Here is a 17,067-nt window from a genome sequence, read left to right on the forward strand (position 1 = left end):
TCTTCAATCATCATTTTTATGGTCCAAATCAACTATTAAATATTTACATTTTGGTCCCCACACTTTGTATTTCTTTCACTTTTTCCACCAATTTGCATTAAGTTCAATCTAACAAACATAATTAATACATAATTAAATTATAATTTATCCAAATTACTAATAAATATTTTAATTTAATGACTTAGATAAGTGTACAAAATACACTTAAATCAATTAATAAGTACTTCAATTTAATGACCTAGAGAAGTATACAAAATACACTTCTCAGTTGTTTTTGAATGTTATAAAAGACGAGTGATATCTAATAAAATTTATTAAGTTTATTGTCTATTTTGTTGAGTCGTCTTATGTAATATGTCATCTATTGAAAGTGTACAAAACTATGACACTAGAAATATATCATTTATTCACTTTTTATTCGCACATTTTTTAAGAATCTACAACTTTTTATCTACAAAAATACTTTACCAAACTTACTCGATGTGAATGGTTCGAATGACATATAATCTTGAATTTGAGGTCATAATATTACTCATTACATGCACAGGAAATTAAAAGAAATTTTGAGAGATTTTGAGATAATGGCACTTGAGTTGGAATTTTATGGATAAGAAATAAAAACAGTGTTTATTTAGGATTAGAAAACGAAGTAAAAAAAATGATAGGTGATGTTTAATAAAGGAAAGCAATGCCCATTAAAGATTAAAAGTAAAAATGCACAAGTGGGATTTAGGTGCATGAAAATGAGTTCTAACCTATTCGGTGCAATGCTTTATTTATGATTAATGGTGAATAAGGTTCGTTACGGATGAATGTAGACGTGCGTGATTTGACGTAAATTTACATTTATATATTGATAGTCTTAAATAAGTTTGTCATTTACACCATCTATCCTCATAAACTTGTAAAGTCTTGTTGACAAACTCAACAATCGTACCATTATTCCATAATATCTACGATATTCATAACAATGTATTAAATACACGATAATCGACTGAACCAACCAATTGATCGGACTTTAACCCGATTCTTTATTAACATGTTATATCGAGAGTATAAAAAAGTCCGTACAATTTTCAAAACAGCAAAAGAAATTGGAATAATCCTCTCCATTATTTTATTTTGTCGAATGTCATAATCCACAAATTGTACCTAGTATGAATGGAAAACTAAAAAGTATATATTGTATCAGCATTTCATTACTAGAAATGGTGGCATAAGAAGTTAGGACATAGCACTTTGAAGCACACCGAATTGTCCAATCGAATTTGATGTGTTTGAGTGGATCCAACTAAGATATATAATCAAAATAAATAAACAGATTTTCCTTTAAAAAAATAAGTACAGCAAAAGATTTAATAAAATCTGTTCAGGCTCCCAAAGGTCACAAGTGGTAAATTATATATGTTTTTGACTAAAATCCTTACATCTTCTTTATGTCATACAACTTTTCTACATTCAACCCATGACAATGGTGGATTCTGATTCAGACCATTGTATTCAACACGTGGCAGCTAATGAATCGCAGTCGAGGACCCGTCGCCTTCTTGGCAGCCCCAATATAGATTTATCGTGAAAAATTTCTCCATTTAAAGCTCATACAAATCTCACATCGTTTAAATGAGGGTAAATTCTTTTAGGGGTCTCGAACATTTCTTTAGTGTGGCATTCATGTTCATAACCTTTAGTTTGTGGCAGTCTCCAACCTTTTAACATTGTACGCAAGGCATCCCATTCAAATATCAGCTAGATGGTCAAATGTCCACTCCGCACATGATAAATGACTAATGGGTATAGAACTCAAATGGATGGTTTTGTGCTTAGTATTGATTCTCTCTCTTGATTTGAGACCCATCATTCATATAGATGGGGTAAACTAATGAGCTTGGATATTACTAATAGAATAGCTACAAATTAGAACAATATTCTTGCTGATCTATTAAGAACAAGAAAACCTTCACCAAAGAATTTGTAATTTTGAGGAGAAATTAGTACAACAAGTAGTGGATACACTTCTTGTTTCTTGATAGTAAAATCCCTGAACAACCAATAAGGGATGGTCATAATAAAGTTTACAAGTCATTTTGAGATGTAATTATAGCAAAGAATGAAGATTTTATGAGACTCTTTTAGAAAAAACGGTTTGATTATTTAGGTCATTCCGTTATTGTTGTGAGACTTTTACTTCCATTACATCGAGATTAATTGCTGCATGAAATAACAATAGAGCTTTTCTAAACATTAGTAGTTTGTGATCTTATTAGACATCAACTTGCTTCGAACATAGGAGTTGGAAAAACAATTGGTAGTATGAAAAATACTTCAAGAAATTGTGCAAAGGCATCCTGTATTGCTAATTAAGCTTACAAGCATTTCAACCTATGTTAGTGAAGAGGTGTGCTGTTCTTTTACATCCATTAGTAGGAAAGGAAATCAATGCAGATTTTGTAAGGGATCAAATAGCTATTTATGTAACTTTATTTGGAAGGCGCCTATTTACTTACATTTTCTCATATGAATTTTTTGCTCTAGCTATAGGGGATCTCACTTTCATACCAACTCAAGATATGTTTATTGGACATCGTGTTTTAAAAAGCAGGAATCATCAAGATATTTGTGTAATTAGGTATATTTGTGAATTTGTAGAAACTATCAATATAAAAAAAGATAACAATAATAACTATGTATGTATACGAAAGAACTCCTATTTCTAATTCCTATGACACAATTGGAGCTTATCGACCAAAAATAAATAAAATTAGATGGTCCCGATGGCGATTAAATCATCGAGCTATTTCTTCAAGAGAAAGTTCCATTGAAGTTCACTATAAACTTTAAGTACTTATTATGAGATTTATGGACACTATCTAATGGTAAGAAGTATAAAAAAGAAATTCTTTTACATACATCCAAACCACTACTTGTCATATTTCTCTTTATTAAGCAATTGAACAAGCCAAGGTTTTCTTGGGCTTGTTCATATGGTAGCTAACTTCAATTCAAAAAAGTCCTAGTTCTAAAATGTCTCCTAGAATTAAGATTGAAGAAAGGAAGTTTTTCAATCACGACTCAAACTTATTATCAAACCATACTCGGCGGAATATGGAGGTACTTATGGTAGAACAGGTCAATTTATTATTTTACAATGAAGTGATAGAAACTTCCATGAAACGATTTTTTAGTAGAGTAATAGATTATTTCGAAATGGTATATACATCAAACATCCTGGATCAAGTAAATACTAGATTTCCGCAGAGCTATTGTCACATCAATTTTATTAGGTATTGATAATCTTTGAACAATACCTTCTAAACGAGGGTCATTCTAGCTAAAAAATCCTTGGTTAATAAGATTAATAATTTACTTTGAAAATTCAATTCTTTCTGGGATAAAAACAATTGGGGATGTCATGGGATAGATAGTATCCTAAATATTAGTTGGTATTTCAAATATCCGACCACCCTAATAGGCAAAGAGATTATTAAATCAAAATAATTTTGTTTAAAGTTCCTTTTTTTTTTTTTTCCATCCAGAACTATCATGTTCCATCAGCACACTATGGTTTATATGATACACATCTAGTAGTTGACCAACGTTTATATTGGCAAATAGGGTGTTTCCAAGTCCATGACCTAGTACTACTTATTTTTTGAGTTTTAATTGCTATCTTATTAGTTTTAACTACTATATTTGTTCGAATCCCACAAATTATTCCAACTCAGGGTTAGAATATCTTCGAATATGTTCTTGAATTCATTTGAGACGTGAGTAAAACTCAATTGGAGAAGAATATGGTCCTTGGGTTACTTTTATTTGAACTATGTTTCTATTATATTTGTTTCTAATTGGCCGGCCTCATGGAGAGTTACCCACACCAACAATTGATATAAATACTATTGTTACATTAATCACGTCAATGACATATTTCTATGTGGGTCTTACCGAAAAAAGGATTTAAGTTGTTTTGGAAAATATATTAAACCATCTTCAGTCCTTTTACCTATTAACATCTTAGAAGATTTCACTAGGTCCTTATCACTTAGTTGTCAACTTTTTCTGGAATATCATAACGGTTAAGTTAGTAGTTGTTGTTCTTGTTTCTTTAGTACTAGTTGTTTCTATCATTTTCATGTTCCTAGAATCATATACAAGTGGTATCCACGATCTTATTTTTGCAATTAGTTGCGGTTTATGTAGGTGAGTCTATGGAATGTCGCCAGCAGAACTTCATGGTACCAAAAAACCCTCATCGTCTTATAATTCAGCAAACTACAGAAGATGAAGAGATTGAGGAAGAGTCATTTTTCACCTTAGTGACAAAACAATGTATGTGTGGCTCAGGATAATTTACTTAAGGAATGAAAATATACGACTTTATATATGATATAAAGTAAAAGGTAATTGGAACATTAAAAAATAAAAAATCGATATTAGTGAGTCTTAAAAATATGAATTTAATAAACGTGCCTATCACGACTTTTTACCGGTCGAATTAGACGTTTTAATCGAGTTGTGATGTATGATCAAGAGTAGAAAATAATCGGAACAAAAAATAATATATTACAATATTATATGCTTATCACATGATCCTTTACCGTCTATTTAGACGTTTCAATCAAGTTGGAACATCGTGCGCGCAGTGTTAGAAGGTATGGGATATGGGGTAACCCTTAGGAAAGGGTATTGAATTTACCAAGACAAAATTAACAGAGTTTAACATTCTAAGCCCTCGTTTGACAACCATTTTGTTATTGAATGAAATAGTGTTTTTTAAAAAATGAGTGGTTGAAAAAGGAAAAAAATTCGATTTACGTATAATATTATTTTAAGGAAGATTATGTGGTTGAAAATAAGAAATAGAAAAATGAAATATAATGAAATGCAAATTAATGGAGGCCACCTAAAACTACATCCGAAAAAACGACAAAATTCCACCAAGAAAAATAGGATAGCAAATATTGTAACTTTTTTTAGCATTCATCTACGTCATTTTTCTTCATACAATACGAATTTTCTACTTCAACGTGACACGAATTACATTAACTGTTTGATCCGCATTATTTGGCAAAATAAAATACATTCTTGACATCATTTCAACCACACATTCTTCAATGAAATACTATTACGCCAAAATCCAAAACTTTTCTTTATTTTTAAACCACATATTCTCCATCAATCTACTATTTCAAAATACATTCTTAAAAAATAATGTGGCTCAGACATACTAAAAAAAAAAAAAAAGATTCAGAATAATTTAGATTACTTACTACAGTATTCCATTTAAATGCAACAAATCACAGCTCACACAGATATTACGCATATAAACACCCCATTGATAGGTACCAAGGCTTCGTTGAGGGGGAAAAAACTTGATAAAATCCTGGAACGACGAGGAGTGGAGAAGCATTCTTATCTTACCTCAGGGAGTTATGGGATCATTTATTCCTCCCAGAAAGGTTATTAAAACCCAAAATATGAGAATTCCAATGATAGCAGTCCTCAGTACCTGCATGCAGTGATTACTATCAACCAGTATATCATCTGGATAGCTTGGAGGCAATGATGGTAAATCCTCTGTACTACTATTATCAGCAGCAGACTCTGCCGTGTTCGGCTCAACATAGTAAGATTGTTGTACTATCTCCATTCTAGGGTTAGCACATCTTGTGCATGTGCATTGTCCTCCAAGGTACGAAGGGAGCGTCTGTAAACACTCGGAAAGAACCTTCAGGTACGTCTCTCCTACAATTCTCAGTTTTTCCTTTGTGGCAGGTTTGAGAACCTGAGGAAAGGAGACATCACATTTTCACGAAATGAAATAAAGGCAAAACTTCACTATTGGTTCCCAACATACAATACAGATGCAAGTCAGAACATTGACCCCCCAAATGTTGCAAAATTGGTCCCCAGAAGTGAAGACCGTTCAAATCTTTGTTAAATTGTCACTTGCCCCTAATGGGAAACATGACTCGCCTCAAAGTTCAAAATTTTGAGCACCAGCCTTAGTTGGGAAACAAATTTTGGCTTAAAATAGATGGACACTTATGGGCCACGTGACAATTTTACAGACTTGAATGATTTCCGTCGTTGGGGACTGATTGTGCAACAACAATGAAAAGTTGAGGACGAATGGAGCAGTTTTCACACAACAATTGAGTTATCCGGAGAAAGAGAGCACTTTTTGGATATTGTCATATTTTATGAAAATAAAAATGTCACACTGAAGCTTACTTGAATAAATGTTTGAGCAAGTACACGAACAACTGGAGGAAGCCGTATAATAAACAAACAGCCAAGAAGATTTGGGAAGTTATCTTGCAAAAGATTACAGCAGTATCTTAGCATTTTCATAGGAAGTCTCAGAGGTGACAAACCGTGACAATCCAATAAAACAGTAATTTGAGGATTTTTTCCATCCACCAAATGCAGCACTCCATGCTCCACCTGAGATACTTCAATACTAACATTCATAAATTTTTTGTTTTCATGAGTATGCTTTGAGCATGTCTTAAATCAAAGATATGTGTAAGATATGATGCGATTTTGTAATAAAATCTCTATTTAAAACTCATTAATAAAATTTTCTTATAAGAATTTCAAGCCATTGCTAAAGGTAAGCACAAATAATTGCTACTTTTACTTCTTTTTTAAAATTTTTTTTCTCAATGGACAACTGCAAGAATAAAAAATCGATAAAAATGTTACAAAGCCATTCATGAAAATATCTAGATGGCAAAAGCATCAAATTTTCTTGAAAAACTTATTCATCTAATTTCTAGCATTGTAATGTTTTTTCGCAATCAAGCTAGGAGACTTCTCTTATATTGTGATCTGATTCATCTACCTACCAACTGCCAACAGATCCCTAGAACCTCATGCTGTCCTGCATATCATGAACTTCTTACGATATGCAATTAAAAAATAAGAATATAATTCCTCTACAATCCTAAACTTTTCAGGATTTGATGTGATAAATAATGCATCAGTCATTCCTTTACGTCCACAGCTTCCCAAGAAAAAACCAAAACAAAAAATAAAAGAACCTAAGAATAATAAAATTACCCTCTGCCTTACTAGCAGTCTATGGAGCCATCTACGAAATTGCTAATCAACACATATAAATAAAGGATTAGGTATACACAATGGATACAGAAACTACATAAATTTGGGCTCCACTCTTCCAAAACTCATTTTCAACCACACATTCTTCTATAAAATAATGTTACACATAAACCCAAAACTTTTCTTATTTTTTAACCACACATTCTCCAAAAAGTCACTATTCCAAAACACATTTCCTGCCAAAATCTCATTTTAATGGAGCCCAAACAGGGGCAAAGTATTTCAGATTCCAAATTGAGATTAGAATACAGTTGCAAAGTGTAAATACTAAATATGAACAATTGAACAGGTCTGTATGAAACATTAGAACCATAGGTACATATCAAGAAGAAAAATAAAAAACCGGAGAGGGAACTGAAAGAGCATACCCACTGCCTGAACAAAGCGTGGTCTATGATGAGACGACAAGCTGGCGGAAGCCATGCCAAGACGGATGATAAGGCATGGCCGATGGTTCACATCAAATCCATGCCAGAAGACCATATTTGACCACATCTCAAGTTCTCCTCCGGAGAGAATTCTGTAGGTCTCTCTCCAACGTATTGTTTTTTTTAGTGATAATATTAAACTCGATAAATCACCATTTGCAGCAATATAAAATCTCTGGAGATCGCCTTTGTTAATTCTGCAGAATGCTGCTATGTCATGTTCCATTACAAGAAGGAAAACAAGGATATTCAATGTTTACTGGATGATTTATCAAGTTACGATAAGAAGAGATATTTGAACAACGAGTGTCCCTTGGAGTCAATTATTGGAAAAAATCTAATTACCCACGAAATGATAAAATGCACTAAAAGAGTTGGTCAGATGCACAGAAACTGTTGGATCAACAAAAGATAATTTTAAAAAAAAAATGTATAGTGATATTGACACATATTAATTAGCACCATTATTTCTGCCTACAATGATTAATCATTTTTAGTGTAAATTCATCCAAGATAAAATAAATAGAAATGCTATTACACTAGTTAAAAAATTTCATGTATACCCCAAGATCAAATGATAAGGTAATACTAATACAATATAGTGTAAACACTAAGAGGTAGGGTAGGTGATAAAAACCAGATGTAATTAACAGAAGATAGAAAGGAGGAATTGCAAGAAGAAAATAGGGGTAGCAATATTACCCACCCGCCTCGGCGTGCGTTGCCCCGAACCTACCCCAGCAATTATATTTTTATTTTTTTCTATTTTATTTCATGTTTTAAAATTTAAATCATATTTACAAAATAAAAAATATTTCAAAATTTAAATAAATAAGTGAACAGGAATATTTTAATCCCGCCCGCACTAACACCCAAACATCCCCCGCCAGGCAAAGACGGCCCTATCCTGTACAATCCCTAGAAGAAAAAGACAGCTGATTACTGCTTTACCAAAAACCAAAAAAAAGAAAAAAAAGAAAGAAAATTAAAAGGAATTGCTCCAAGACCTGATTGGAGTCCTAGGTTTAGTCAAAAAAGACCCAAGATAAATTAATTGGAATATTATACACATGAATAGCACCAAATATGAAGTATGGATAAAGAGCCAAACAAAGGGCTCCATGTAATAGCTTCTCTACAGTTCAAGTTCTTTTTTGCAATTAGACAACAGAGATATATTATAAAGACGTTCTAGGATCAGGAACAACACAGTGTACTAAATTTACCTTTCCGGCAAAGCAATTCCCTGATTTTCTAGCTCTTTATGAACATGGCATAGCCAGTCATTTTCAGGATTTTCATCACCAGTCCTGTACAGTGAAAACGAGTAATAGATGTAGAAAACCAGAGAAAGAAGCTTAAATGCTAAGCATTGAGTCCGACACAGTTAATAGAAACAAAAGTTCACATAATTTTAGATATCTTAAATTTGGATAAGCAATAAAATCAGATTCAATCTGGGTAAAACTCTGCTGCAAGCACAGACAGAATCCAAATTTAAGCAAATTCCTTCATCTTGCACAATGGCAAACGAGAGAAGGGACAAAGTGTATGTTTACGAAGGGGGTTAAAGTAGTTCCGGAGTTTCAGAGTTTAGGGTAACTTTTACAAATATGAGAGAGAGAGAGAACAAAAAACTGCAATGAGATTCAGGCATTCGAACATTTGCATCATAAAAGACAGAAGACGAGAAGGGCATGTTTACAGAGCCTTAGGCTATGCATTGATTGTAAAGCAAGCATTTTATCTTTAATGACTTAATCCAATTATTTAATGGCCCCAACATCTTACTTGTCTTCACAACATCTTTCATGGTAGGATATAGCCTACCTATTATTTCTCTAGATGGCCCAGCACCCTCTTCCAAATAGATTGCACAGCAGCATTTGACCACAATAATTCCTATGATGTCTGCTATAATCTTTCCATTTGCTTAGATAACCTTTTATATCTTTTCGTGGGTTAGAGAAATACTATAAACACGAGCATTCCATTGAGACTGATCAAAAACATTGTTCACGAATCTCTAAGCTGGTGGATGTTAAGTGAGAATAAGAACCAATTTGCATACCTCATGCTGTCAGTACTCTCTTCAGATGGGGATTCTAATCGAGGTTCTGCTTGCAAATCATTGGTGTTTTGAGAATTTTCAATACCATCTGGGACAAAATTGCTGCAATCTGAATGATTAGAGATAGCAGTCCCAATGGAGAGCACCAATAATGGTCGAGATAACATCTACAACAAAAATAAATACCATGAACAGGAAAAGTCCAGAGAAATGAATATACGGGCACAAACTCTTAATAACAAAATCAAATTGGAGAAAATTAATAAACAAGTATAATAACATGTGAAAACCTCCATGGTTAAATGATATAAATCGATTCCACAGCCAGGCTTTAACAAATGTGGTCTCAATTTTAAGCAAGCCCAAGAAGGAGATTCAAAATGAAACCATGTAGATGCTTCTTCAATATTGACACTACTTCTTATTTTCACGTGTATAATCCACTGTTGAGCAAATGTAAAATCCAGCGTTTCAAAGAAAATCTAAGTAATAATGATATTAAAATTAGCTTGATAAGAAAAATAATTTTTAACAGAAAGAAATCCAATGTTCAAAGAAAATGTGAAACCAATTTCTCAATATTTATATTCCACAAAACATTATTGAGTTTTAAACTTATATAACAAGTACAAGATTAAGTGAAATTATTATTACTATCTAATTATTAAACGTAATATCTGGCCTTCAAAGAATGCCCAAATAGAATATATAAATCTATAAACCTTTCAAGAATAACTTTATTAGCTGTATCTTTGGAAAGACAATGTATTCAAATAAGTCCAAAATCAGTTGGATGTGCACTGTTTGATTCAGAAACACATTCAGGTAGACAAATACATAACAACGTTTAAGAATTTCAAGTTAGTTGACCATGCTGCTTCATGTTGCGTGGATTAGAAGTCAAATTTCGGCCCTGACACTTGTAGTATTCTTGAATCACATCAACATCCTTAAATAAAGCTTCAAATGACTATGAAAACAGACATCCCACCAAATATGCACAAAAGATCAAGGAATGATAGCTCCTAGTTTTTTTTTTGCAACAGAAAAATCCTACCTTCACTGTTGAACATAGAGCTCTAGGGAGGCTTCAAGCAATTTGTAAATTGAATAATGCAAGTTTTCAACCTATATCATATAATATGCGTGCAAATGCTTAGCTATGGAATGCATATCACACCTCTGTCAATTAAGAACCTACCTGCATTCCTTTAATTACGAATCCAAAAGGATTCCAGCACTGAAGCCATTTAAATGGGGGATAACAAAGAATTTGCAAAGCTTGCAGCCCAGTCCAGAGGAACGGACACCTTGCATTTGAGAACCTTCGCAATGTCTCTAATGCAAGAGTTTTAATTAGAAATGATGCCGCCTGACCAGCACTTCCCTTTACAATCTTCCAATCTTTGGACAAAACTATTGGTCTTAAAGGCTGATGCTCAAAAGATGTAGAGCCAGAAGTGAATGAACGTCTTTTTGATACATTTGTACTAGTAGAAAAACTTGTCACGTCAGACTTTGTGCAAGAACTAATATCTTCAGTTGAGTCACTCATTGAAATACTGCAATGAACTTTTGCAAGAATCGAGAAAGAAGAGATGATATCGGGGAGATAGCTCAGATGCCAAGCCAAACAACACTTTGAGTGCTCGAACAACCAATTCTCTTATGTGACAATAACATTGAACTGAATATCAGAGAATTCTCAGATCAAAATTCCGGATGTCAATTCTTGCTGCTCAAACCCTGTCAATGAAGCTCCTCTTTACGTAATCTCTTGAATATAAATCGGTAAGATTACAACCTACATTAGAATACATAATAGTCATATGAACTTTGTTCATGAAGTGTAAAACTCACTTGTACCCATAAAACACAATTTTATCTAACTCTAATGTGGTGAGAAAAAATTATAAACTAGAGATAAATTACATCTATCTGGAAATACAATAATAAAGAACAAAAGCACTGTATCTACCAATGAGTCATAAGGAAGTACACGCATTATGCATTTATTTCTACGTTAATACTGACGGGATGGTAAGCTAATTTATGCCTAGATGTCAATACAGTTGACTGCAAATATAAAGAGTCACAAAGGAGGGAGAGAGAGAGAGAGAGAGAGGGAGAGCAATCCCAGTGATAATACTGCAATAATTGGATGCTCACCTCAATTAGCTGCATTGGTATCTATCATTCATAAATCTGCAGGCATATACTGCAAAAATTTAGTGTGGAGCTAATCAACTTGTATAAGCTGACCTACGATATAACTGAAGATAGAGTGAAAGTGAGAATCCTACTTTCCAAAGAATACTTTTATCTGGAAAGGCACCAAATATATGTAGAGATTTATGCAAAAGAAGATAACAAATTTTAACCATCTGAACGAGAATGAATCTATAATATTAACATACTCGTTTTTTGGATCATAATCATTATATAGGAGAGATGGCCGAGTGGTTTAAGGCGTAGCATTGGAACAACCCCCCCCCCCCCCCCCCACCGCCCCCTGTGTTCGGTTCATTCGCAAAAGTTACATTCTTTATGAATCAAGTACCAAAGATGCAAGCAGCGGTGGTGCTCCCACAAACGAAACAGTAGCGTGATGTTCAACGAGAATCAACGTTGGAAGGACATCATACCAGTCAGATCATTAAAGATGGCATAATAAACTGATATAAGACATGTAGATCAATATGTAATGCATTATTTGTATACCACCATTGCATCATCTACAAATATGTTGCACCAAATTATTAAAAAAAAAATCTATTGAGGTCATGCCACGTAAAGTTTAAATTTGCATTGACATAATCTCCGAAGCTCTGGGCATACTAAAAATAAATAAAAATCACTCATACAGAAACTGCCCTATGTTTAGCTAGTGTGATAGGAGGTTTACCACATTAAATACTATTTTCCTTTACTGTATGTCACTGGGTAATTTGGTTATTCACCATGTACAGGGATTCCTGCTTTGCATACGCCACAGATAGATTAAAATGCTCATCTCGTAATTGAAAAATTCGTATGTTCAATTCCTAAGTAAGCTGGAGCTTCGAGGTCAGCCTCTACTTCATAAGCCCAATTCTGATTTCCTCACTCGCTAGCAACCGGCACCAACCGATGGTAATTGATTTGGAGCATTTAGACAAGTAAATTTTTTATTCGTCCTTGCTCAATTCCATCCAGCATTGCTTAGGAGGCTTACCAAATAATGGCATTAAGTCCCTAACTACTGTGCTGAGGGTAATCGCCTTAGGTCATAAGAATTATATCTTTTTCTAAGTCTACCACTTTGATAATGGGATCAACATTCGCTGTGTACTATAAATCTACCACTAATATTTGATACCAATTAATCCCCTAAATTTGACATTATGATGGACACCTTCTGAGTTCTGACGGCAACTGCAAGCTAATTAATTCAAAAGCTTGGAATAACATAATGTCCTATTACTATAGAAATTCTCTAAATTAAAAACCCAACCCATGATTATTCAAAACTAGGAATGAATTATCAGACGATGCAGAGTTTCGTGAGTAATTCACTTATGTGATTAAAAAATCAAATTAAATTACTCATGAAGAAAAAAAAATACAACTTGATAGTATAATAATGATTAAAATTTACCTATTTAACTTTCAGATCATCGGAAAGACACAAATCTGAAGCTCTGCATTAAATGTAAAGGTAGAAGTGAGGTGAAGCTATCTGTCGTGTCCAATTGATCGCGTAGGAAGGAAATGGACGAAAAGCGGGGAGTGGTCCCACTCGAGGAAATAGTGGACCGGCCCGGCCAATTTGCAAAGAGGACTTTGACCAATTAAAAAAAAAAAAACAAAAATATTTAAAATATTGAAAAGCAAGAGAAATTAAAATTTACCCTTATCATTTAAAGAAGAGAGAGAAGATAGTAAGGAAATAGGGAAATTACCGTAGCACCGACAAAAAAGGAAAATAGGCTACCCATATTTAATGTTTTTATGTTGATTTTTGGAAAAAAAAAAATGATTTTAGATACATGTGTTGATTTTTGAAAAAATACATGATTTTTGGATAAGAATAATAATTTCGGGGGGGAAATGGAGTGGAGATCGTCAGAAAAAGAGTTTTCTAGCGATCTCCACGAAAGAGATGGTTGGCACAGCAAACAAGACGGCCCAGACTCGTCCAGATAGCCCAGTCAACTGGGCCATCTGGGCTGACCATTATCTAGGCCCAAACAATTTTTTTTATTACTTATTTATATATTTCATTTAATTATTGAAGCTATTTATTTTAATTGCTTATATTGTTTTGTCTAATATTTAATTATTATTTGAATTGTTTAATTTTAATGCATATTATGTATTTAAAATTATTTCTTTGAAATGCTTAATATAAATGTTTTATTATTTATCTAAATATTTATTATTTGTTAATTTAGTTTAATTACTTATTTTATGTTAAGCAATAGTAAAAAAATTAAAGAAATAATTAAATTTTAAATAAGTAATATATATAAAGAATTTTAATAAATATTTAAACATTTATAAAATAATAAATAAGTAATTAAATTAGGAAATTAAAATATCAATCAAATTAAATTTCTGCAAAGTAATTAAAATAAATTTTTAAATATTAAATAAGCAATATGCATAAAGAATTAAAAAAAGTATTTAAACATTAATTAAAAATAAATAATTAAATTAAATGTTAGTAAAATAATTAAAATAATGAATTGAAATAATAAATAACTAATTGAAATAAATTAAATAAATATTAATAAAATAATTAAAATAATGAATTGAAATAATAAATAACTAATTGAAATAAATTAAATAAATATTAATAAAATAATTAAAATAATGAATTGAAATAATAAATAACTAATTGAAATAAATTAAATAAATATTAATAAAATAATTAAAATAATGAATTGAAATAATAAATAACTAATTGAAATAAATTAAATAAATATTAATAAAATAATTAAAATAATGAATTGAAATAATAAATAACTAATTGAAATAAATTAAATAAATATTAATAAAATAATTAAAATAATGAATTGAAATAATAAATAACTAATTGAAATAAATTAAATAAATATTAATAAAATAATTAAAATAATGAATTGAAATAATAAATAACTAATTGAAATAAATTCAATAAACAAGTAACTTAAATGTTAATTAAGCAATAAAAATAATTAATTAACATAAATAATAAAAACTAGTTTAAATATGTATTTAAATATTAAATAAACAATTGAAATAAATAATTAGAATTTAAATATTAAATAAATATTTTAAATGAACAATAAATATAAAAAGAAGTAATTTAAATAAGTAATTAAATATTAAACAAACAATTGAAATAAATAATTAACATTTAAGTATTAAATAAAAAATAATTAACATTTAAGTATTAAATAAATAATTTAAATGAACCATAAATATAAATAATAAAAATAAGTAATTAAATATTAAATAAACATTTGAAATAAATAATTAACATTCAAAATAAACAATTAAACATTCAATTAACAATTAAAATAAATATTAAATAAACAACCAAACAATTAAAATAAATAATTTAAATACGCATTTAAATATTGAATGAACAATTTAAATGAACAATTTAAATAAATAGTTAACAATTAAATATTCAATAAACAATTTAAATAAATAGTTAATAATTAAATATTTAATACACAATTTAAATAAGTAAATAAACTATTTAATTTTCAAATATTATGTTCTATCTATTGTCTCTTATACAAGGTCCAAATATTTTAAATTTTACAAGATGAATTACTATTTGGACGTCGCTATGAGATAGATTCCCGACAAAGTTACGCCAAACTATAATTTTGTCAGCTTCGCATTAGTTCTAGATTTGTTGGATGAAGAGCGCGCACACCTGTTACACCAATCTTGCTTATGACGGTAACTTTGGCACGGTTAGGTGATGCATTCAATGAATGCGACGATATGTTTGACAAGTTGAAGTTTTGGATATTTATACTAGAGAGCATACTGAGGTGTCATCACAATAAAACGTCGATCGACGTCTTTCATTTGGAAGTTGTTGATGACATTAACACATTCAACAACTATCCATGGGGATAAAGCTGACAGTTATCAGCTCTCCTCAACGATCCTGAGATACGTATTATTCATTTGTGATTTATGTTGTACGTCATTTCAAAATTTCGATATATGGTCATTAACTCGGTGAACATTTAAATAATAATTAAATGATTATTTGAATGATAAATAATTAAATGATTATTTGAATGATAAATAATTAAATGATTATTTAAATGATAATAAATAACTAATTGATATAAATTCAATAAACAAGTAACTTAAATGTTAATTAAGCAATAAAAATAATTAATTGACATAAATAACAAAGAAATATAAATATTTTAAATTTTACAAGATGGATTACCATTTGAATGCAGCCATAAGACAGATTGCTGACAAAGTTGCGTCGAACTATAAATTTGCCAGCTTCGCATTAGTCCTATTTTGTTGGATGAAAAGTACACAGACCTGTTATACCGATCCTACTTATGACGGTAACTCTGGCACGGTTAGTAGATGCATTCAAGAAATATGACGATATGTTTGACAAGTTGAAGTTGGGGATGGTGTTTATACTGGAGAGCATACTGAGGTATCATCACAAGAAAACGTTGATTGGCGTCTTTCATTTGGAGGTTGTCAATGACATTGACACATTCAACAACTATCCATAGGACAAAGCTGACGGTTATCAGCTTTCCTCGACGATCCTGAAATACATATTATTCATTTTGTGATTTATGTTGTACGTCATTTTGAAATCTCGATGCATGGTCATTAGCTCAGTGAAATATTAATATGTCAGCTTGAATTGCTCACTGAGCTGTGACCATTGATCGAGAAGGAGGGTCAGAGTCATATCTGAAGAGATACAGTACGTAGGTGATAAGGGTCTCAAACAGTAATAGAGAGTAGCGGAGATGGTGACAGGAAGGGTGACGGTGGAGGGGTGGGGATGTATACAGTTGTTTCATTAGAATCATTATGGATGTCAGTGGAGATGGAAGAGGTGTCGATGGTGGGGATGAAATAATTGTAATAATTGTATTTTTTTATGAGATAATTGTATATATTGTGAAATTTATTTAAATAACGTAATGAAATATTAAATACATACTACACACAGCTAATTAAGATAATTTATAAATGAAATATCTAAATAAGAAATTAAATTAAATATTACTTTTTTATTTAATTAAGTGATTAAATAAATAATTAAACAACGTAATTAAATATTAAATAAATAATATACATAACTATGTCGAAGAGGACCCCCAACCTGACAGATAATGTCGCGAGTTTGGATGGCACCTTGTACGAAACATATTTTTGACATGCCAGAGCAAATTGTTAGCAAGAGGACTA

At 31.3% G+C, this 17,067-nt stretch overlaps 1 protein-coding gene across 4 annotated transcripts; it reads right to left on the reverse strand.

Moving 5' to 3' along the window:
* Nucleotides 1-5,231: 5,231 nt before the first annotated feature.
* LOC111396359 (phosphatidylinositol/phosphatidylcholine transfer protein SFH11) lies at nucleotides 5,232-13,417 on the reverse strand. 4 transcript variants are annotated; one of them, XM_023022777.1, is made up of 8 exons: nucleotides 13,259-13,397; nucleotides 11,791-11,894; nucleotides 10,823-11,425; nucleotides 9,622-9,788; nucleotides 8,777-8,860; nucleotides 7,491-7,747; nucleotides 6,232-6,452; nucleotides 5,251-5,782 (listed from the first exon to the last, which is right to left on the reverse strand). In XM_023022777.1, the coding sequence occupies exons 3-8, from the start codon at nucleotides 11,174-11,176 to the stop codon at nucleotides 5,420-5,422; spliced, it is 1,446 nt and encodes a 481-aa protein (XP_022878545.1). In that variant the 5' UTR covers nucleotides 11,177-11,425; nucleotides 11,791-11,894; nucleotides 13,259-13,397; the 3' UTR covers nucleotides 5,251-5,419. The 4 variants fall into 4 exon arrangements, with proteins under 4 accessions (XP_022878547.1, XP_022878545.1, XP_022878544.1 ...); XM_023022776.1 differs by having other exon boundaries at nucleotides 11,791-11,826; nucleotides 13,259-13,381; XM_023022778.1 differs by having other exon boundaries at nucleotides 11,791-11,839; nucleotides 13,259-13,381.
* Between the last annotated feature and the right edge of the window lie 3,650 nt (nucleotides 13,418-17,067).

Source organism: Olea europaea, chromosome 6 (genome assembly GCF_002742605.1).
Source record: "Olea europaea var. sylvestris chromosome 6, O_europaea_v1, whole genome shotgun sequence".
Classification (NCBI taxonomy): domain Eukaryota; kingdom Viridiplantae; phylum Streptophyta; class Magnoliopsida; order Lamiales; family Oleaceae; genus Olea; species Olea europaea.

Excerpts from the sequence above, each read along its gene's own strand:
- LOC111396359 (XM_023022779.1), bottom strand. The coding sequence starts at position 11,176 with ATGAGTGACTCAACTGAAGATATTAGTTCTTGCACAAAGTCTGACGTG. Across the intron at positions 9,789-10,822 it reads TCGTAATTAAAGGAATGCAG|ATGTTATCTCGACCATTATT; the intron begins GTAGGTTCTTAA and ends TTTTTGTTGTAG. Across the intron at positions 6,453-7,490 it reads ACGCTTTGTTCAGGCAGTGG|TATCTCAGGTGGAGCATGGA; the intron begins GTATGCTCTTTC and ends TTAGTATTGAAG.